Source organism: Oncorhynchus masou, chromosome 27, assembly GCF_036934945.1.
Source record: "Oncorhynchus masou masou isolate Uvic2021 chromosome 27, UVic_Omas_1.1, whole genome shotgun sequence".
In the NCBI taxonomy this organism is placed as follows: Eukaryota; Metazoa; Chordata; class Actinopteri; order Salmoniformes; family Salmonidae; genus Oncorhynchus; species Oncorhynchus masou.
The window spans coordinates 43,126,451-43,150,314 of record NC_088238.1 but is presented as its reverse complement, the minus strand read 5'-3'; the positions used below and the strand labels follow the sequence as shown (position 1 = coordinate 43,150,314).

At 42.9% G+C, this 23,864-nt stretch overlaps 1 protein-coding gene across 2 annotated transcripts in view; it reads right to left on the bottom strand.

Annotated features, from left to right (window-relative positions):
- slc7a8a (solute carrier family 7 member 8a) overlaps window positions 1-18,262 on the bottom strand; it is a 32,359-nt gene extending 14,097 nt beyond the window's left edge. Inside the window, exons 1-4 of one of the 2 annotated variants that reach the window (XM_064940355.1) lie at window positions 17,391-18,262; window positions 16,947-17,300; window positions 2,723-2,927; window positions 258-409 (exon numbers count right to left, since the gene is read on the bottom strand). In XM_064940355.1, the coding sequence (XP_064796427.1) occupies window positions 258-409; window positions 2,723-2,927; window positions 16,947-17,088 (499 nt within the window). In that variant the 5' untranslated portion in view covers window positions 17,089-17,300; window positions 17,391-18,262. Of the gene's footprint in view, window positions 1-257; window positions 410-2,722; window positions 2,928-16,946 lie in introns of both variants that reach the window. The other variant, XM_064940356.1, reaches the window with a different exon arrangement.
- Between the last annotated feature and the right edge of the window lie 5,602 nt (window positions 18,263-23,864).

The following is a 23,864-nucleotide window of genomic DNA, read 5'->3' as shown; positions in this document are numbered from 1 at the left end:
CTCTTCTCTTTCATATCCATGTGTGACATTACCCATGGTCAGAGAACTCGGATCATGGCCAAAACACCAAGTGGCGCTACTACAACACAAACAAAGAATCTTTAGCATGCAGAGAGTTGACAAAAGTGTGTCTACAGGATAACTCATTAAAGTTGTCAAAGTTTAGTTTTTCAGACTTTCAGTAATTGTTGCACAGCTGAAAGTCCCTCCCTCCCTCCCCAACATCTCCCTCTCCCTCCAGGATATAGGGTACTCACGTAGGCAGACGGCGGCCAGCAGGCGCAGTCCGTTCTCCGGGGGGAAGCAGGTTGGGAAGAGGGGCTGTAGGACGTAGTTGGAGAAGGTGAGGGCGATGACTGCCTGGTTGGTGGGGTAGATCACCAGCACCGCGATCCACAGACGCAGGAATCTAGAGGAGAAGGAGGGAGGGAGAGATGGAGGCAGAGGGGTCAATTAGGGTTATGAACGGCATTTAGACACTGACGTACGTACGCACGCACGCACACACACACACACCCACACACACACACACACACACACACACACACACACACACACACACACACACACACACACACACACACACACACACACACACACACACACACACACACACACACACTAGCTTCAGGTCAGAGTGTGGTAACACATAATTGTATTAATGGGGCAGAGTCTACACTTCACTTAGAATGTGTGTGTGTGTGTGTGTGTGTGTGTGTGTGTGTGTGTGTGTGTGTGTGTGTGTGTGTGTGTGTGTGTGTGTGTGTGTGTGTGGGAGGGGGCAATGGGGAGTTGAGATTTAGCTGACTAGAGAGGAGGCCACATTAGGACATGGTTTTTCCACAAATTCTCCACAAGCTTATGGAGAGAGCATTACGCGTCGCTGCGTCCACCTTGTTAGCCTGGTTGTCCATCACAACGAATGTGTGTGTGTTTATGCGTGTGTGTGAGCGAGTGTTGAGCTAATGTATGTCTGTGTTTCTATATATGTGTGCGTGTGTGTGTGCGTGTGTGTGTGTGTGTGTGATGTTGTTCACAAAGCAATAAGTCTGTAAGATTAAAGAAAAGCCCCAAAGCTGAGCCATCAGTAAAGGACTTTATTTGCTAACACTGCGAATAGCGTGTCATCACGACTGTATGTCACCACCACCAACAAGTCTGGCCCCTGGAATGCTTGGCCCTGCACCGCTGGGGTGAGTGGGCACTTCCACAAACCCCTATGGAGACCTGTGGAGAGTCTCCGTGGAAGAGTCCACTCCCCCCGGGAACACGGGGGTGTCCTTATCGACACCCTCCTCCTACTCCTATACAGTACACCATCCAAACAAACACTCCTTGATTGTAGCTTGGTATCACAGAGAGAAGGAAACAGGGAAACAGTATGCGACCCGAAAAACTTCAAACCAAAACATCTGAGGCACCTGGAGGAAACAGTTCGAGACCATTTCTAACATACCAAACAAAGCCTTCAAACAGAGAATATCAGTTGGTTCTGGGTAGAATATCATGTTTCATTGTAAATTTCTCATTGATGTATTGATGTCTATAATGGGACACTAACAATAGTCTGAGGTGCTGTTTTGTCTGGGTGGATTCCTATCTGAAAATACCCATGTATCCATGAGACTGTTACAAGACAAGGTCAAAACTTAATCTGAGTGTGTTTACCGTCTGGGAGAACACTATGAACACACAGACAGTCTTCAATCAATGTGTACAAAGGTTTGATGATATGTTCTGGGTATAAGTTGTCAGAGAAGATAAGAGGGTGAGTGAGTGAGTGACACAGAGAGAGAGAGAGAGAGAGAGAGAGAGAGAGACCTCCTCCTCCATGCTTCACAGTAGGAACCACACATGCAGAGATCATACATTCACCTACTCTGCGTCTCACAAAGCCACGGCGGTTGGAACCAAAAATCTCAAATTTGGACTCATCAGACCAAAGGACATTTTTCCACAGGTCTAATGTCCATTGTTCGTGTTTCTTGGCCCAAGCAAGTTTCTTCTGAACCATGAAGGTCTGATTCACGCAGTCCCCTCTGAACAGTTGATGTTGAGATGTGTCTGTTACTTGAACTCTGTGAAGCATTTATTTGGGCTGCAATTTCTGAGGCTGGTAACTCTAATGAACTTGTCCTCTGCAGCAGAGGTAATTCTCTTCCTTTCTTGTGGTGGTCCTCATGAGAGCCAGTTTCATCACAGCACTTGATGGTTTTTGCGACTGCACTGGAAGAAACTTTCAAAGTTCTTGACATTTTCCGGATTGACTGACCTTCATGTCTTAAAGTAATGATGGACTGTCGTTTCTCTTTGCTCATTTGAGCTGTTCTTGCCACAATATGGACTTGGTCTTTTACCTTCTGTATACCAATCCTAACTTGTTTTACAAAACAACTGGTTGGCTCAAACACATTAAGAAGGAAAGAAATTCCACAAATGAACTTATAACAAGGCACACCTGTTAATTGAAATGCTTTCCAGGTGACGACCTCATGAAGATGGTTGAGAAAATGCCAAGAGTGTGCAAAGCTGTCATCAAGGCAAAGGGTGGCTACTTTGAAGTATCTAAAGTATATTTTTGATGTCTTCACTATTATTCTACAATGTAGAAAATAGTAAAAAAAAAAAAAAAACCTGGAATGAGTAGGCGTGTCCAAACTTTTGACTGGTACTGTATGCTGTGGGTTAAAGGTCACCAAACACCACAGCTCTAGTCACTCACCCTGCCAGTCCTCCGAAGATGTCCTTGACGTATGAATAGTCTCCCCCTGACTTGGGGATGGTGACACCCAGCTCGGCGTAGCACAGCGCTCCGATGGCTGTGATTATGCCGGTGACAATCCACACGATCAGCGCCAGACCCACTGAGCTAGCATTCTCCATCACGCCCTTAGGGCTGACAAAGATCCCAGAGCCGATGATATTACCTGGGATAGAGAGAAGAAGAGGGGGATGGTTATTCATGTGACACAAACAGTTATTTGAAACACTGAAGAGAAAGGGGAACGATTATTAGTCTGACACCAGTGTCATTCATAAACTGGAAGAGCTGAAGGGGGGTTGGAACATTTTCAGTGAGAGAACATCTGACTTGCCTAGCTAAATAAATGTTAAATGAATTAAATAAAAAAAATCTGTTCCACCAGCTCATGATGAGGGGAGAGGGGACCGTTATCGACGGGACACCAGCATCTGTCACAGAATGCAATCAGGAGCTCAATTGGGGGGAGTGGAACAGAGTGAACACAATGGAGAGGGATTCTAATCAATATATGCAACAAAAGCACAGTTCCATCTCCTACAGAATCCCTATTCCACCCATGAGTGTAATCTACACTGAATATACAAAACATTTGGAACACCTGCTCCTTCCATGACATAGACTGACCAGGTGAATCCAGGTGAAAGCTATGATCCCTTAACGATGTCACTTGATGGCGGACGTTTTACATGCTCCTCACCCCCTGTGCTATTTTGTTAGTTTTTACTTATTTTGTACATAATGTTACTGCCACCATCTCTTATGACCGAAAATAACTTCTGGACATCAGAACAGTGATTACTCACCACGAACTGGACAAATCTTTTTCCTTTAACGAGTCCAACGAGAAGGATATACTGCTCTCCCCGGAACAGGCCCAAAGCCCCGTCATTTGCGTGAAGAAAAGACGAAGGAAAAGGGGGCGTGTGGTAAGACGAGGGGTGGGGGGGGTGTCTTTTTGTCAATAACAGCTGGTGCGCGATGTCTAATATTAAAGAAGTCTCGAGGTATTGCTCACCTGAGGTAGAGTACCTTATGATAAGCTGTAGACCACACTATCTACCAAGAGAGTTCTCATCTATATTATTCGTAGCTGTCTATTTGCCACCATAGACCGATGCTGGTACTAAGACCGCACTCAACCAACTCTATAAGGCCATAAGCAAACAAGAAAATGCTCATCCAGAAGCGGCGCTCCTAGTGGCCGGGGACTTCAATGCAGGCAAACTTAAATCAGTTTTACTACATTTTTACCTGTATGTCACATGTGCAACCAGAGGTGAAAAAAACTCTAGACCACCTTTACTCCACACACCGAGATGCATACAAAGTTCCTCCCCACCCTCCATTTGGCAAATATGATGATAATTCTATCCTCCTGATTCTTGCTTACAAGCAAAAACTAAAGCAGGAAATACCTGTGACTCGCTCAATACGGAAGTAGTCAGATGACGAGGATGTTTCGCTACAGGACTGTTTTGCAAGCACAGAACAATGGCATTGAGTATACCACCTCAGTCATCGGCTTCATCAATAAGTGCATCAACGATGTTGTCCCCACAGTGACCTATGTACATATCCCAACCAGAAGCCATGGATTACAGGCAACATCCGCATCCAGTTAAAGCCTAGAGCTTCCGCTTTCAAGGAGCGGGACACTAATCGGGACATATATAAGAAATCCCGCTATGCCCTCAGACGGACCATCTAACAAGACAAGCATCAATACAGGATTAAGATTGAATCCTACTACACCGGCTCTGACAATTGTCGGATGTGGCAGGGCTTGAAAACTATTACGGATGACAAAGGGAAACACACACGCGAGCTGCCCAGCGACGTGAGCCTACCAGATGAGCTAAATGCATTTTATACTCGCTTTGAGGCAAGCAACACTGAAGAGTACAGGAGAGCACCAGTAGTTCTGGATGACGGTGGGATAATGCTTTCGGTAGCTGATGTGAGCAAGACCTTTAAACAGGTCAACATTCACAAAGCCGCGGGGCCAGACAGATTACCAGGACATGTCCTCAAAGCATGCACAGACCAACTGGCAAGTGTCTTCATTGACATTCAACCTCTCCCTGATCGAGTCTGTAATACCTACAAGCAGACCACGAAGGTAACCTGCCTAAATGATTACCACACCGTAGCACTCACGTCGGTAGCCATGAAATGCTTTGAAAGGCTGGTCATGGCTCACATCAACAGAATCCTCACGGATACCCTAGTACCACTCCAATTCACTTACTGCCCCAACAGATCCACAGATGACGCAATCTCAATCATACTCCACACTTCCCTTTCCCAACTGGACAAAAGGAACACCTATGTGAGAATGCTGTTCATTGACTACAGCTCAGCGTTCAACACCATAGTGCCCATGAAGCTCATCACTAAGCTAAGGACCCTGGGACTAAACACCTCCCTCTGCAACTGGATCCTGGACTTCCTGACTGGTCACCCCCAGTGGTAAGCGTAGGCAACAACACATCTGCCACTCTGATCCTCAACAATGGGGCACCTCAGGGGTGTGTACTTAGTCCTCTCCTGTACTCCCTGTTCACCCACGACTGCGAGGCCAAACACGACTCCAACACCATCATTAAGTTTGCTGACGACACAACAGTGGCCTGATCACTGACAACGATGAGACAGCCTATAAGGATGAGGTCAAAGAACTGGCAGTGTGGTGCCAAGACAACAACGTCTCCCTCAATGTGAGCAAGACAAAGGAGCTGATTGTGGACAACAGGAAAAGGTGGGCCAAACAGGCCCCCATTAACATCGACGGGGCTGTAGTAAAGTGGGTAGAGTTTCAAGTTCCTTGGTGTCCACATCACCAACAAACTATCATGGTCCAAACACACCAATATAGCCGTGAAGAGTGCAAGGGGAAACCCCTCAGGAGACTGAAAAGATTTGGCATGGGTCCCCAGATCCTCAAAAAGTTCTACAGCTGCACCATCGAGAGCATCCTGACCGGTCGGATCACCGCCTGGTATGGCAACTGCTTGGCATCTGACCGTATGATGCTACAGAGGTACGGCCCAGTACATCACTGGAGCCAAGCTTCCTGCCATCCAGGACCTATATAATAGGCGGTGTCAGAGGAAAGCCCATAAAATTGTCAGAGACACCCAAGTCATAGACTGTTCTCTCTGCTACCACATGGTAAGCAGTACCGGAGTGCCAAGTCCAAGAGGCTTCTGAACAGCTTCTACCCCCAAACCATTAGACTGCTGAACAATTAATCAAATGGCCACCGGACTATTTACATTTACACCCCCCATTTGTTTTGTACACTGCTGCAACTCGCTGTTAATTATCTATACATAGTCACTTCACCCCTACCCCTGTATATAGCCTTGTTATTGTTATATTATTGTGTTATGGGTTCGGGAGAGACGAAGGTTGAAGGTCATGTGTCCTCCGATACACAACCCAACCAAGCCGCACTGCTTCTTAACACAGCGCGCATCCAACCTGGAAGCCAGCCACACCAATGTGTCGGAGGAAACACTGTGCACCTGGCAACCTTGGTTCGTGCGCACTGCCGGTGGGGACATCCCAGCCGGCCAGGCCCTCCCTAACCCGGACGACGCTGGGCCAATTGTGCGTCGCCCCACGGACCTCCCGGTCGCGGCCGGTTACGTCAGAGCCTGGGCGCAAACCCAGAGTCTCTGATGGCACAGCATGCGCTACAGTACAGCGCCCTTAACCACTGCGCCACCCGGGAGGCCCCTTTGTGTTACTTTTTATTATTTTTTACTTTTGTTTATTTGGTAAATATTTTCTTAACCCTTCTTGAACTGCACTGTTGGTTAAGGGCTTGTAAGTAAGCAGTTCATGGTAAGGTCTACACTTGTTGTATTTGGCGCATGTGACAAATAAAATTTGATTTGATAAATCCACTTCAATCAGTGTAGACGAAGGGGAGGAGACAGGTTAAAGAAGGATTTTTAAGCCACGAGACAGTTGAGAAATGGATTATGTAGGTGTGCCATTCAGAGGGTGAATGGGCAAGACAAAAGATTTAAGTGCCTTTGAATGGGGTGTGGTAGTAGGTGTCAGGCGCACTGGTTTGTGCCAAGAACTCTGGGGGTGCAATGGGGGCGCAACTAAATATTAGGAAGGTATTCCTAATGTTTTTTACACTCAGTGTATATCACTGAGAGACCACCCACTGGGCATACACTGGTTGAATCAACATTGTTCACATGTCATTTCAATAAAAGAATGTTAAACCAATGTGGAATATACATTGAATTGACATCTGTGCCCAGTGGGAATATTGTGTTACCATACCCATGGGGAAGAATAAGCTTTGCACCAGAGGCCGTTAAGGCCCCTCATTTCTCCGCCTCTCAGTTCTAATGAGAGTGTGTGGAAAGAGGAGGAGAGAAAAACAGAACAATGGGAGATTAACATGGGTGTAGTGCAAAATGGATGAGAGGGAAAAAGAATGGGGGCAGAGAGAAAATTGGACGAAGGAGACAGACAGACAGAGAGCAAGAGAGAGACAGCGAGACATAGAGAGATAAACAGAGAGACAGAGAGAGAGAAAATGTTGTTTTAAAAGCAATGAGCAGACCCTCCAGCAGACAGAGTGGGAACGCAATGTGCTGAGTTAGCACTGAGGATGAGGAGTCATGGAGAGAGAGACGGAGGGAGAGAGAGAGAGGGGGGGAGGGGTTACAGAGTACAATGAGGAATGAGAGGCCCGTGTGTATGAGTGTGTACTAGGGAGGAGCCAGAACTACATCTGAACATCAGAACAATGCCCTGACAGCCTCTATAAGCATCAGACTGTCAGTCAGTTTATAGAGCAAGGAAACATGAAAGACTGCGTGTGTGCCTGTATGCGTGTGTGTGTGTGTGTGTGTGTGTGTGTGTGTGTGTGTGTGTGTGTGTGTGTGTGTGTGTGTGTGTGTGTGTGTGTGTGTGTGTATGTTTCTGGTTCAGACAGGTTCACTACTCGCGCCCCATCAAAGATCTGACAAAGCAGTAGGGATCAGAGGTCAGGGGTTGAGAATCAGAAAGCTGACTGATTGGCTCATAAACATTGACAGCCAATAGGGCTTCAGGGCCAAAGGTTATATGTTAGAGCTTGCAGTCGGATCTGAGTGTGGAGAATTTAAAGTTCAAAGTCAAAGATATTGATACCGATCTGTTTGAGATTTAAATGTGCTAGTGGTGTAGTTTGATAAGGGGTTGCGTGTCTGTGTGTGTGTGTGTGTGTGTGTGTGTGTGTGTGGGTGTACGTGCGCGTGTTTTAACACACATATGTTCTCTTTCACTTCAACATTTCTCTACACGTGCAGTACCAGTCAAAAGTTTGGACACACCTAACCATTCAAGGGTTTTTATTTCTTTTTTTACTATTTTCTACATTGTAGAATAATAAATGAATCAAAACTTTGAAATAACACACATGGAATCATGTAGTAACCAAAAAAGTGTTAAACCAATCAAAATGTATTTAAGATTTTAGATTCTTCAAAGTAGCCACCCTTTTGCCTTGATGAAAGCTTTGCACACTCTTGTCATTCTCTCAACCAGCTTCATAAGGTAGTCATGAGGGCTTTATAAATACATTTGATTGATTGATTAACAGGTGTGCCTTGTTAAAAGTTAATTTGTGGAATTTCTTACCTTCTTACAGCGTTTGAGCCAATCAGTTGTGTTGTGACAAGGTTGGGGTGGTATACAGAATATAGCCCTATTTGGTAAAAGACCATGTCCATATTACGGCAAGAACAGCTCAAATAAGCAAAGAGAAACAACAGTTTATGACATGAAATTCAGTCAATCCGGAAATATCAAGAACTTTGAAAGTTTCTTCAAGTGGGCTCCCGAGTGTTGCAGCGGTCTAAGACACTGCATTCAGTGCTAGCGGCGTCACTACAGACCCTGGTTTGATTCCAGGCTGTATGACAATTGTCCGTGATTGGGAGTTCCATAGGGTGGTGCACAATGTTCCCAGCAGCATTAGGGTTTGGCCGAGGTAGCCCGTCATTGTAAATAAGAATGTCTTCTTAACTGATTTGTCTAGTTAAATAAAGATTCAATTAAAATAAAGGTTAAATTGCAGTCACAATAACCATCAAGAGCTGTGATGAAACTGTCTTTCATGAGGACCGCCACAGGAAAGGAAGACCCAGAGTTACCTCTGCTGCAGAGGACAAGTTCATTAGAGTTACCAGCCTCAGAAATTGCAACCCAAATAAATGCTTCACAGAGTTCCAGTAACAGACACATCTCAACATCAACTGTTCAGAGGAGACAGTGTGAATCAGGCCTTCATGACACCAATAAGAAGAAGAGACTTGCGTGGGCCAAGAAACACGAGCAGTGGACATTAGATCGTTGTAAATCTGTCCTTTGGTATGATGAGTCCAAATTTGAGATTTTTGATTCCGACCTGCCGAGTCTGTGAGACGCAGAGCAGGTGAACGGATGATCTCTGTATTTGTGGTTCCCACCGTGAAGCATGGAGGAGGAGGTGTGATGGTGTGGGGGTGCTTTGCTGGTGACACTGTCTGTGATTTATGTAGAATTGAAGGCACACTTAACCAGCATGGCTACCACAGCATTCTGCAGCACTACGCCATCCCATCTGTTTTGCGTGTTAGTGGGACTATCATTTATTTTTCAACAGGACAATGACCCAACACACCTCCAGGTTGTGTAAGGGCTATTTGACCAAGAAGGAGAGTGTTGGAGTGCTGCATCAGATGACCTGGCCTCCACAATCACCTGACCACAACCCAACTGAGAAGGTTTGGGATGAGTTAGACAGCAGTGACAGAAAAGTAGCCAACAATTGCTCAGCATATGTGGGAACTCGTTCAAGACTGTTGGAAAAGCATTCCAGGTGAAGCTGGTTGAGAGAATGCCAAAGCTTTGATCAAAGCTTTCATCAAGGTGGCTACATTAAAGAATCACAAATATAAAATATATTTTGATATGTTTAACACTTTTTTGGTAACTACATGATTCCTTATGTGTTATTTCATAGTGTTGGCGTCTTCACTACTATTCTACAATGTAGAAAATAGTCAAAATGAAGAAAAACCCTTGAATGAGTAGGTGTGTCCAAACTTTTGACTGGTACTGTATGTACATATCACATGTGCAGTGTCTAGCCTAAACCCCTCTCCTGTATTATTCCTTAGCAAGGTTACCTTAGTGGGCGAAAGGTAAAAGCATGATAAATCTCAACCTCGACAAAAGCAAGTGACTGCTCCAAGATAGCTGACTCCCGTGGTCTTTGGTACTCCGCTGTATGAGCAGTGACTGTGTCGGATTTATAATGCAGCAACTTCAGCAACTTTGTGTGTAACACTGATGATAAGACAATGAGGAGACTGGGTTCGGTTGTAGTGTCACAGGTGAGCTGGTGAGAGCAGTGGTTTAGACTGGTTAAACTACGGTACACCTTATCTGTGGGATGAGCTTCTAGTTTCCTTATTCAGACTGTGTGTGTGTCTGTGTGTGAGAGTGAAGGGTGCTGACTGAAGTGGAACACACATGCATACACACACACATGTTTCCTGTTCTCACTTTCACCCTGCTTCCCCTTTGTGTGAATTGTACCAGAAAGAAACACCCCTGATGCACACACACACACACACAATCACACACACTTCTTGTTCTCTCTGTCTGCTTGCTTCCACTTCCTGCTTCCTGTTCTCACTTTCTCCCTGGTCCCCTTTGTGTGAACTGTACAAGAAAGAAACATCCCTGACACACTCTGACACAATGCTCCAGAACGGGTGGTTTTTCCTCTTCCCCTCCTCTCGTCCTACCTCTGATGCCAGGGTTGCGATTCTCCACCCTTCTCCAAAGTGGGCACTTGCACAGAGTTGTACCTTGTCAGCTCGGGGATTCGAACTTGCAACCTTTCGGTTACTAGTCCAACGCTCTAACCACTAGGCTACCCTGCCGCCCCAATGATGGATTTAAAAGTGTAGGATTGGTGCAAACATTGGCCGGAGGTAGTTTCCGCCATTGTTCAATCTATGACGGGGAGTGTGCAACCGCACACTTCTTGAAAAGGGTGGATCATCTCCGGAAGCACCAGAGCAGGTAAGAGCCAAACCCAACGTGTGTAATCTCCAGGAGAATATAGCCAAAACATCACTGGCCTTAAAACAAAGCTACGGTAGTAGGTAGTAGGCCTAAAGCTCAGACAAAGCCGTTCAAGTCATGGACGAGGCTTACTTACTCGGACAATGGTTGCATCCCAAAAGCACCATATTCCCTACGTAGTGCACTACTTTATTTGGAATGGGGTCCCATTTGGGACGCACCCATTGACAACTTCAGCTTTCTGATCCCCTTTTCAGGAACAATGTGCTGTGAAGTGTAGTGCCTACTCAGGCTTTTGCACATGAAATGTAATGATACATAGAGTGTCAGCAGCAGTGTACTACTACGGTGTAGTTTCGGGGAGATCGCTGATGATTGGTGTCAAAGTTGGACATCTATCCATGTCATGAGGACTTCAGGAAATGCCTTCGAAATCGGCCACTAGTGGCAACAGTGAGCACTATCACCATCAAGTGGGCTTGGGTTTTGCTAGGGTGTTGTGGACGGGCGTCGCGTCATCCCATGACTCTGGATCAGAAGGTTGCGTGTTCGGTCGTGGACACTGTTCTCTATTTTTATTTTACCCTGTCCAAAACCTTAACCCTTGCTTTAAACATTTGGATGGAATGGAATGACTGCCTTAACTTTACCCTTAACTTAACTACATTTGATGTTCGGAGAAATAGAACAATACAGAGCAGCAGGAACAACAACAAAAAACGCTTTCAAATTTTACGTTTGGAGAACGTGGATGAACGTCTAACTCTGTAGTGAGAGCTTGTTGGTAGTTTTGCATTTTCCCCATCAATGGTTGAGTTTAGGATCGGAGCCAACTACTGCTTGGACACTGTCCAACCTCTCCAAGGACACACACACACACACACACACACACACACACACACACACCTCCTCACCCTCCTCACACACCTGAGTCTTCACCCTCCTCGCCCACCTCGTCCACCTCACCCACCTCACTCTCCTCAGTCCTCACCCACCTGCCCATTTCCTTCCCCTTTCATCCGAGTCCAAAACACACCAACCTCACCATAGAGATGATGATGATTTCCTTTACTGTCAACCTAACTATGTCTGAAATGACAACCCATAGTGCACTACCAATAATGATATAGTGCACTACTTTTAACCAACCATATAGCACACTACCATAAACGCTATGAATAGAAGCCATAGAGGCCTCACAGGCTACAAAAGCTAAACCAGCTCAGCTAATGAAACAGCAGTGTCACCTTGGGAATCTTAGTTCCTCCAAATCTGCAAAAGTTCGCTTCTGATCCCAGCTTTGCGTGGAGGAGGGGAGAGGGGAGGGGGGGCTGAAGAAGGGGGTGGATATGGACTTGAAGGAAAATAGGTGTACCTTAAAATCATAAAGAACTCCCTCAGCCCACTTTGAGGAAACTCAGCGAAGCAGAGAGAGAACAAAGGGAAGAGTTTGAACATGGCAGTTTGAGTTCAGTGATCTGACGATAAGGCCTCTCACGTGAGATAGGAGGAGAGATCAGGGTCATTTTCATTTGGCACCAAACGAACAGAAGAAAACAGGGAGGGGCACTGTCTGAACTTATCCAATAAGAAACGTCCCTTTTTGTATTATGTTGCAAAACCTTTTGCTATGGTGTAAATAAAAATAAAAAAATAAAATTATTTCACCTTTATTTAACCAGGTAGGCCAGTTGAGAACAAGTTCTCATTTACAACTGCGACCTGCCCAAGATAAAGCAAAGCTACAAAAACTAAAACACAGAATTACACATCAACAAACGTACAGTCAATAACACAAAATAAAATAAAAAAAGAAAGATCTATGTGCAGTGTGTAAAAATGTAGAAGAGTAGGGAGGTAAGACAATAAATAGGCCATAGAGGCGAAAATAATTAAAATGTAGCATTAATACTGGAGTGATATATGTGCAGATAATGATGTGCAAGTAGAGATACTGGGGTGCAAAAGAGCAAAAGGGTAAGTAATAATATGGGGATGAGGAAGTTGGGTGTGCTATTTACAGATTGGCTGTGTACAGGTACAGTGATCGGTAAGCTGCTCTGACAGCTGATGCTTAAAGTTAGAGAGGAAGATATAAGACTCCAGCTTCAGAGATTTTTGCAATTCGTTCCAGTCATTGACAGCAGAGAACTGGAAGGAGAGGCGGCCAAAGCAGGTGTTGGCTTTGGGGACAACCAGTGCAATATACCTGCTGGAGCGCTTGCTACAGGTGGGTGTTGCTATGGTGACCAGTGAGCTAAGGCGAAGCTTTACCTAGCAAAGACTTATAGATGACCTGGAGCCAGTGGGTTTGGCGACGGATATGTAGTGAGGGCCAGCCAACGAGAGCATAGAGGTCGCAGTGGTGGGTAGTATATGGGGCTTGGTGATAAAACGGATGGCACTGTGATAGATTACATCCAGTTTGCTGAGTATAGTGTTGGGGGCTATTTTGTAAATGACATCGCCAAAGTCAAGGATCGGTAGGGTAGTCAGTTTTACGAGGGTATGTTTGGCGGCATGAGTGAAGGAAGCTTTGTTGCGGAATAGGAAGCCGATTCTAGATTACATTTTGGATTAGAGATGCTTAATATGAGTCTGGAAGGAGAGTTTACAGTCTAACCAGACATCTAGATATTTATAGTTCACATATTATAGATATTTATAGTCCGCATATTCTAGGTCAGAACCGTCCAGTGTAGTCAAATCAAATCAAAGTTTATTTGTCACTTGCGCCGAATACAACAGGTGTAGACCTTACAGTGAAATGCTTACTTACAGGCTCTAACCAATAGTGCAAAAAAGGTATTAGGTGAACAATAGGTAAGTCTTAATTAACACAATTATTTTGTTAATGTTCAAACAAGTTGGCCATAATTAATAACTTTCCACTAGTGTACAGTTACTGTGCCTCCCAATACCTAGAATGTTGTATTCAAATCTGCAGCTAAAATCCTAATTGAAAGCTTTTGGAGACAGTGTCTCCTGACCCCTCTTGTCTCAGCCTCCAGTATTTATGCTGCAGTATTTTATGTGTCGGGGGGCTAGGGTCAGTTTGTTATATCTGGAGTACTTCTCCTGTCCTATCCGGTGTCCTGTGTGAATTTAAGTATGCTCTCTCTAATTCTCTCTTTCTCTCTTTCTTTCTCTCTCTCGGAGGACCTGAGCCCTAGGACCATGCCTCAAGACTACCAGGCATGATGACTCCTTGCGGTCCCCAGTCCACCTGGCCGTGCTGCTGCTCCAGTTTCAACTGTTCTGCCTGTGATTATTATTATTTGACCATGCTGGTCATTTATGAACATTTGAACATCTTCGCCATGTTCTGTTATAATCTCCACCCGGCACAGCCAGAAGAGGACTGGCCACCCCACATAGCCTGGTTCCTCTCTAGGTTTCTTCCTAGGTTTTGGCCTTTCTAGGGAGTTTTTCCTAGCCACCGTGCTTCCACACCTGCATCGCTTGCTGTTTGAGGTTTTAGGCTGGGTTTCTGTACAGCACTTTGAGATATCAGCTGATGTACGAAGGGCTATATAAATACATTTGATTTGATTTGATTTAAAGAAATAAAAACAACAGTAAAAAGACAGTGAAAAATAACAGTAGCGAGGCTAAATACCGTAGCGAGGCTATAAAATAGCGAGGCTACATACAGACACCGGTTAGTCGGGGTGACTGAGGTAGTATGTACATGTAGATATGGTAAAGTGACGATGCCTATATGATGAACAGAGAGTAGCAGTAGCGTAAAGTAGTGATGCTAGTCGGGCGGGAGGGTGCAATCGGTTGAAGAGCCTGCACTTAGTTTTACTTGCATTTAAAAGTAGTTGGAGGCCACGGAAGGAGTGTTGTAAGGCGTTGAAGCTCATTTAGAGGTTTGTTAGCACAATGTCCAAAGAAGGGCCAGATGTCTACAGAATGGTGTTGTCTGCGTAGAGGTGGATCAGAGAATCACCAGCAGCAAGAGCGACATCATTGATATATACAGAGAAAAGAGTCGGCCCAAGAATTGAACCTTCATGAGGTAGTCACCTGGAATGCATTTCAATTAACAGGTGTGCCTTGTTATAAGTTAATTTGTGGAATTTCTTTCCTTCTTAAAGCGTTTGAGCCAATCAGTTGTGTTGTGACAAGGTAGGGGTGGTATACAGAAGATAGCCCTATTTAGTAAAAGACCATGTCCATATTATGGCAAGAAGAGCTCAACTAAGCAAAGAGAAATGACAGTCCATCATTACTTTAAGATATGAAGGTCAGTCAAAATGTCAAGAACTTTTAAAGTTTCTTCAAGTGCAGTCGCAAAACCCATTATGCTCTATGATGAAACGGTCTCTCCTGAGGACAGCCACAGGAAAGGAAGACCCAGAGTTACCTCTGCTGCAGAGGATAAATTCATTGGAGTTACCAGCCTCAGAAATTGCAGACGAAGTAAATACTTCACGGAGTTCAAGTAACAGACACATCTCAACATCAACTGTTTAGAGGAGACTGCGTGAAACATGGTTGAATTGCTGAAAAGAAGCCACTACTAAAGGACACCAATAAGAAGAAGAGAGAGAGTTGCTTGGGCCAAGAAACACGAGCAATGGACATTAGACAGGTGGAAATCTGTCCTTTGGTCTGAACAGTCTAAATTTGAGATTTTTGGTTCCAACCGCCGTGTCTTTCTGAGATGCAGAGTAGGTGAATGGATGATCTCTGCATGTGTGGTTCCCACCGTGAAGCATGAAGGAGGAGGTGTGATGGTGTGGGGGTGCTTTGCTGGTGACACTGTCCGTGATTTATTTTGAATTCAAGGCACACTTAACTAGCATGGCTACCACAGCATTCTGCAGCGATACACCATCCCATCTGGTTTGCACTTAGTGGGACTATCATGTGATTTTCAACAGGACAATGAACCAACACACCTCCTGGCTGTGTAAGGGCTATTTGACCAAGAAGGAGAGTGATGGAGTGCTGCATCAGATGACCTGGCCTCCAGAATCACCTGACCTCAAACCAATTGAGATGGTTTGGGATGAGTTGGACCCGAGAGTGAAGGAAATGCAGCCAACAAGTGCTCAGCATATGTGGGAACTCCTTCAAGACTGTTGGAAAAGCATTCCAGGTGAAGCTGGTTGAGAGAATGCCAAGAGTGTACAAAGCTGTCATCAAGGAGAAAGGGTACCTACTTTGAAGATTAATTTTGAATTGTTTAACACTTTTTTGGTTACTACATGATTCCATATGTGTTATTTCATAGTGTTGATGTCTTCACTAGTATTCAACAATGCAGTAAATTGCAAATAAAGAAAAACCCTTGAATGAGTAGGTGTGTCCAAACTGTTGACTGTACTGTATGTAAATGTAATGTTTCCGTTTTTTATTTTTTTTTATAAATTAGCAACATTTCTAAAAAAAACGTTGTCATTATGGGGTAGTGTGTGTAGATTGATGAGGAAAATATGTTAAATAGATTTTAGAATAAGGCTGTAACCTAACAAAATGTGGGAAAAAGTCGAGGTGTCTTAATACTTTCCGTAGGCACTGTAGCTCTGGTGATCAGATTTAGTGTTCAGATTTAGAAATTATACATAGAGTAGTTCGCTGGTTACATCGGGTTTCCAATTCTACTGGTAACGTGGGTGTAAATAACTTGCATTCACAAAAAAGGTCAGTTCAGTCATCTTCATTTACAGTAATGATGGGGATAATGTCATGACAGTTTCGGTTTGCGCTGAAGATCAAAGAGATTTTCAAACCACCTCACAGAGAGATAAAGAATAACTGTCAACTGCTGAAGTGATGCAATAGGCATCAATGATAATTAGCCTTAATTAGAAGCTTAAAAACCTACATTATAAGTTGAAAGTGATCCATAACTAGTAATAGAGTAGGTGACCTTATGCTACTTAACCCAAACCTTGTTCTAGTCTTTGTGAACTCACTATATAAACCCGACTGCAAACCAACTCTCAGCAAACCTGAGCAGCAGTGGTCAGTTACATTTTCTACTAGGCCTATTCATAATTCACACACAATCAAACCTTTTCAAATATACATCAAAATTAGGACATTATCTATACCCATTTTTTTTTTTTTTACTTACCAACAATAATTCCGCACGCGCTCACAAGACCGATCTCTTTCTTCAGAGCCACCCCTCCTTCTCCGGACTCTTTCCCGGACTCGGGGCCAGCATCCCCGCCAGACGCCGCTGAACATCCTCGTTGCCTTGGTCCGTCCGTCATTTTGTTGATATGAGTTGTTCAGCCCTCGTTGACACTTGCTGCTGCAGCTGTACCTGTGGTCGCTCTCAGTTGACAGCTAAAGAGCGCTTGGACGCAGGGGCTCAATTTGCGCTTTGGTAAGACAGCACAACACACCTCACCCAAAGTTGTCGAAGATGATCGGATACAAGTTATTTTGACTTGTTGCTGTATACTGGTATAGCAATTCAACCCTTAAAAAAATCGAATGGAGATTTCAGATGTTATGGGCACCGCACTACACAAATGGTTAATTTATATATACAAAAAGTCAGTGCACTTACACTTTATGTAAACTTTGTTTTTAGCTCTGTATCATCATCATGTTTCTGTTGTCCTGAATACCAATGTATTTGTTGTTATAATGTTGCACTCGTGCGCTGCTTGCGCACTAACGAATTTTGTAAAATAAAAACACATATGCCTAGTTTGCGCTGCGGGCAACCACAACAAAACATTAGATGAGATATCTTTCTATCTCGTTTGACCGGTAATGCGACTAGCACATTTGTGTTTTCATTGTGCTATAATATATTTTCACTGTTTGACGTCTTATTAAACATGTCTAAGCAAACAAGTTACACGTATTCAATAGTACATTTAGTGAACAAGAATTGCGTGTTCCAGTGACATACTGCGAAAGAAACCTCCTGTCACAAAACAATAGCGTTCACTGCTTCCTTGTTTCCAGGCGAGAGCTCGAGAGACCCGACTAAAGCATCCTTTTTTAAAACTCACAAACAAAACTGGTTGAAAACCACACGGCTGTGTCTTCCTATCCCAGAATCGACCCTCAATAAAAATGTCCTTTCTGGTCTTCAGACACGAGCTGTATCTTTGCTGCTTTGGTTTGACTCAGCAGTGAGCAAGATATTGGGTACATATACATATCCCTTCATTTGAGTACAGTAGGACCGCCCCTTTACCGCACTAGCCCGCACCTCTTCTCTCCACCACTATTTCCTGAGCTTGTTTTCTTTCTTCAGTTCAGCCTGTTCCATATACGCAAACCCTCCTCCCCCATATTCAAGCAATCAGCTGTTCCTCGACCCACCTCTGCTCCGTACAGTACACCACCATATCCCCCCCAAAACACACAGCAAACGTAGTACTACACCGTCTCTCCCTCTCACTCATAGGTCTTCGTCAAGGTGCAACCTGAGTCGAAGTGTAGCATGTTCACTTGCACCTCTTGTGGAGTGAATTTTTCTGACTTCAGGGTGATGAAATTCCACTATGACCTTGTCATTGCACACACAGACTACACACACCATGCACACGCAGACACACAACACACCATGCACACTTTGAATGCACCTGAGCAGAAAATAGTTGTCTTTTTCAGTTTATTTGAAAAAAAAAATATCTAATCCTTGAGGTTGTCGAATATAGTTTATATCATGGGCTACCATCGGCTACGGCTGATGACAGGAACAAGTATAAGAAGTAAAAATCGATATATTTATTTGATGGCTGCCAAATATTTTATGAAGAACCAAAAACTACAACAGTTAGTTGAATTAGTCTAAATATATGAGCGTAAGCACATGGTTTTGAGGGCTTTGAGATGTGAATCTTAATATAGCCTATAGCCTAGAATGAAATACATGAGGGTCATGGAATCCCCTCGACATTAGAGTAGACCATTTACGCAGCTTCAAAATGACTAACAAATATATTTTCACAATGAGTGAGACATAAGGTAATACAGTAACGCTTGACATAAAGTTCTTATACTGTACATGTATAGTAACTTTGTGATTATTACAATAGCAACATTGTAGTTATAGAGGACTTTATAATTGCATAACAACCAAGTTATTACATAAGTGGATTAAGGAACAGTCACTATTCCTATTGTGTACAGAAGTTACCGAAACGCCCTGTTATGCAACTAAAATGCAATTTCTAAAGTATCATGTAACAACATGCTAATAAAACGTTGGTCCAAAAGTATTTACACTTTTATTACAGGCACAATAACAGTTTAATGTTTTTTTATTTATGATTTTTTAACTTAAACTTTATTTAATTAGGCAAGTCAGTTGCCTCCCAAAAGGCAAAAGGCCTCCTGCGGGGACGGGGCCTGGGATAAAACAATAATTATTGTTACTGAGAATGCAAACAGTAGCCAAAATATGGATATTAAGTGTCAAAAAGAAACTAAATATTCCAAAACTGCCTTCTTGAATCAACTACAGCCAAAGTGAAAAATCATGTTAGTTTGCATGTCCGCAGGAAGAAGTAGTTACTTTCTGAGATCTGTATTCAAATAGTTTTGAAAAGTAGTTACTTTCTGAGATCTGTATTCAAATAGTTTTTAAAAAGTAATCATTTTTGGGGATCTGTATTCAAATAGTTTTAAAAAGTAATCATTTTTTGGGGATCTGTATAGTTGTAGTCACCTCCAAAGTAGCTATTTGTTCCCCGGGTAAAATAGTTACTTTTCCATAAAGCATAGTTAAACCTATAGTTAACCCAGGTCGGATGTGTGTACTGTATGTCTAAAATTGAGTAAGAGATGGTGAGAGATTCTGAAAAAATTTATGTTTTTTTTAAACGATTACATATTGTGTTATATTTTTTCTCTCACCCATCTACACACAATACCCCGTAATACCCTTTGGATGGTGTATCAATACACCGAGTCACTACAACGATAAAAGCGTCCTTCCTTACTCAGTTGACGGAGAGGAACAAAACCGCTCAGGCATTTCACCATGAGGCCAATGGTGTCTTTAAAACAGTTGCAGAGTTAAATGGCTGTGATAGGAGAAAACTGAGGATGGATCAGCAACATTGTAGTTACTCCACAATACAAACCTAATTGATAGAGGGAAACGAATGAAACCTGTACCGAATACAACTATTTTAAAACATGCATCCTGTTTGCAACAAGGCACTAAAGAAGCTCTGCAAAAAAATGTGTCAAAGCAATTTACTTTTTGTCCTGAATACAAATGTTATGTTTGGGGCAAATCCAATACAACACATTACTGAGTACCACTCTCCATATTTTCAAGCATACTGGTGGCTGCATCATGTTATGGATATGCTTGTAATTGTTAAGGACTTGGGAGTTTTTCAGGATCAAAAAGAAACTGAATGGAGCTAAGCACAGGCAAAATCCCAGACACTGGCAGATTAATTCACCTTTCAGTAGGACAATAACCTAAAAAAGCAAGGCCACTGGAGTTGCTTACCCAGAAGACAGTGAATGTTCCTGAGTGGCCGAGCTACAGTTGTGCCTTACATCTGCTTGAAAATACATGTCAGTGGTTGTCTAGCAATAATCAACAACCAATTTGACAGAGCTCGAAGAAATTAGAAAATAATAATGGGCAAATGTTGCACAATCCATGTGTGGAAAACTTGTAGAGACAAACCCAGACAGATTCACTGCTGTAATCACTGTTAAAGGTGCTGCTACCAAGTATTCACTCAGGGGTGTGAATAATTATGTAAATAAGATATTTCTGTATTTCATTTTCAATAAATGTTTTTTAAAACATGTCTTCACGTTTTCATTATGGGATATAGTGTGTAGATGGGTGAGAAAATAAAAATATATTTAATCCATTTTGAATTCAGGCTGGAACACAACAAAATCTGGAATAAGTCAAGGGGTGCGTATGTGTGTGTGTGTGTGTGTGTGTGAGTGTGTCAGTGTGTGTGTGTGTGTCAGTGTGCGGTCACATAAATAAGACCTACTACACTCTAAAAAATGCTGGGTTGTTTGGAAGACCCAACTGCTGAGTTGCAGACATTGGGTCACTTAGTTGGGTTGTTTTCTTAAAATATAGCAAGGTTGAGTTGTTCATCCTGGGTCATTGATGAGTAAATGTCATTCCGGTTCATCTGTTCAGTTAATTTGTCATCACATGTTAAGGTTGAATGAGGCTTTAATGAGGCTTACACAAGTGTATGGATTTCTCAAGAGCCTATTAATATCCCACTTTGTTACAATATGTCAATAATAATGTTATGAATTTTATATTAAAACATGTAACGTGCAAAAATATTCATGGAAAATGGAACATTGCAATGTACAATCTTAACATGAGCAGCAATGACATTAACTCTCACGAGTGGCCAAAATAACTATCTGAAAGCCACAGTCCTAATAAGCCAAGCATCTTGAAAATAACCTGTGGATTATATTTAATAATACCCAGCTGCTGGATCAACCCAGTATGAAAGTGAATAAAGGCCCAACTGATGGTTAAATTAACCCATGTTTGGTTAATCCAAACAACCCAACTGGCTGGGTCAAAATAACTCAGCGTGTTATCTGTCTAATATTTACCCAGGTCTGGGTTACCTAATAACCCACATTGTTTTTAACTGAGCCTTTTTTTAAGTGTAGGTGATACTTCTCATCTGTCCCTCTCAACAGAGAGCAGGCATGCCAAATGGCACCCTATTCCCTATATAGTGCACTACTTTTGACCAGGGCACATAAGGAATAGGGTGCCATTTTGGGATGCCACCTCGCTGAAGGCTATTTTAAGAAATCATTCGTCCAGGTTATGCAACTTGTTCTTTGTTCTGAGTGCTTAGAGCTCTAGTGATGAAAGGATTAAATGTGATTCTGATGTTTCAGTTTGTTCCAACACTGTATGCGAGGGTGAGGAGCTAAACCTGCTTTGCTTGTTTAAATTAGCATGACATGTTTAGTTTATTAGAATCCCAATTAGCTACCGCACATGCAGCAGATACACTTCCTGGGGTCCACATTAAATGTACAAATACATGACAAAGTACAGAACAGTAATAGACAAGAACTAGATAAGATATTACATTCAATTCAAAATAAAAATGTTAAGAAGAGATATGAAGCAAAGACACCAAGAGACAACAAAAATACTATTTACACACGATTCATATACATCTTCATATTCTTATGTACAGTACAGTTAAAGTAGATCTTTAGAAAGAGGAGAGGCATTGGTGATACAATAGTTTCTTATCTGTTTTTTTAAAGCTTATTTTGTTGCCTGAGTAACCTCTGGTGGCAGAGCATTCCATGATGACATGGTTCTATACATAACTGAGCGACACATTAAATCTGTTTTTTTTTAATTGGTTACCGTGAAGAAACACATAGTGGTATGGCTGGTGGGGTATGTATGTCTGTTTGAAGTGTATGCAAATATATTAGACAAGTGGTTAGGCATTTTCACCAGGCAAATATTTCTTAAAAAGACTAGAAGAGAAGTAGTCCATTTCTCCTCAACCCTCAACCATGAAAGACTATGATGCATGTTGTTGATGCCAGTTCTGTGTGTGCAGTTAAGGGCAAGGCGTGCTGCTTGGTTTTGAGCCAGTCGCAACTTAGCTATGTATGTCTTTTCTGCACCTGAACACATTACTGGACAGGTATCAAGATGGGACAAGATCAGAGCCTGAACAACTAGTATAGTTGATATTTAACATGTTTATATAACAGACATGCCTCTCCCCATCTTCACAACAATTTTGTCAGTACGACTGGACCATGATAACTGACCATCCAATGTTCCTCCCAGGACCTCAGCTTCTTCAACTTGTTTTTTCAATAACAAATTGTGATCAATAACATCAAAGGCTGCACTGAAATCGAACAATACAGCTCCAACTGTAATCATATGATCCATTTCTTTTAGCCAATCATCAGTCGTCTGAGTTAGTGCAGTTAAAGTCCCCTTCTGTACATGCATGCTGAAGGTCAGTAGTTAACTTGTTCTTTAAAAAATATAATTGTATTTGTTCAACGTTAAACACAATTCGCTCCCTCAATTTACTAAGAAGCAATTAGCTGTTAGAGCCAGCAAAGGGTCCTTTACTATTTTTAGGCTGTGGAATTACTTTTAGGGTCCTTCCACGCCTGTGGACACACAGGCTTTGGTTAAAGACATGGCAAATGCGGGTGGCAATACCGTTTCCCATCTAGGTTGTCTATACCTGGTGGCTTATCATTATTGATGTATAACAACTGTTTTTCCACCTCTTCCACACAAACTTTCATTATTAGATCTTCATTACACACATATGATGTCATTTCACTTCTCGGTTTGCCCACTTTACCGGGTGAAATAGTCATAGAAATGATTGTCTATATCGAATGGTTTCGTTATGAATGACTCATCAACTTCATTAAACGACGGAGATGAATTGGGTTTTCATCCCATAATATCATTTAAGGTGTTCCAAAGTTTTTTTTATATGTCATTTATCTTGTTTTGGTAATATCATTTCAGTTTAGTCACATTTCTCAATTAATACAAATCAGACCAACATACATTTTTTAACATCTTCAACAAATGAGTCCTGGTATACTGTCACGTCTACTCCCCCTCTCCGGCGCTCAACATCGACCATCATTACGCACACCTAGCACCATCATTACGCGCACCTGCACCTCATGTGACTCACCTGAACTCCATCACTTCACTGATTACCTCCCCTATGTCTGTCACTATGTTCATTCCCCAGGCAGTATTGGTTATGTGTTTCCTGTCCAAACACTACTCTTGATTTGTATCGTTCCATGTTTCTTGTATTATTAACACTCACCCCCTGCACCTGCTTCTTGACTCCCAGCGACTCCGTTACAGAATACTGCCTCACCAAATGGAAGCAGCATTGAATCAGAACATCTCCCAGATGGTCAACGAGCAGGGATACCTACATCGTCAGCACCATGACCAGCTGGCGCAACTGGGGACGGCTATGGCGGAGGTCCTTTGCATTCTTCAACGTCTCGAACATACCGAGAG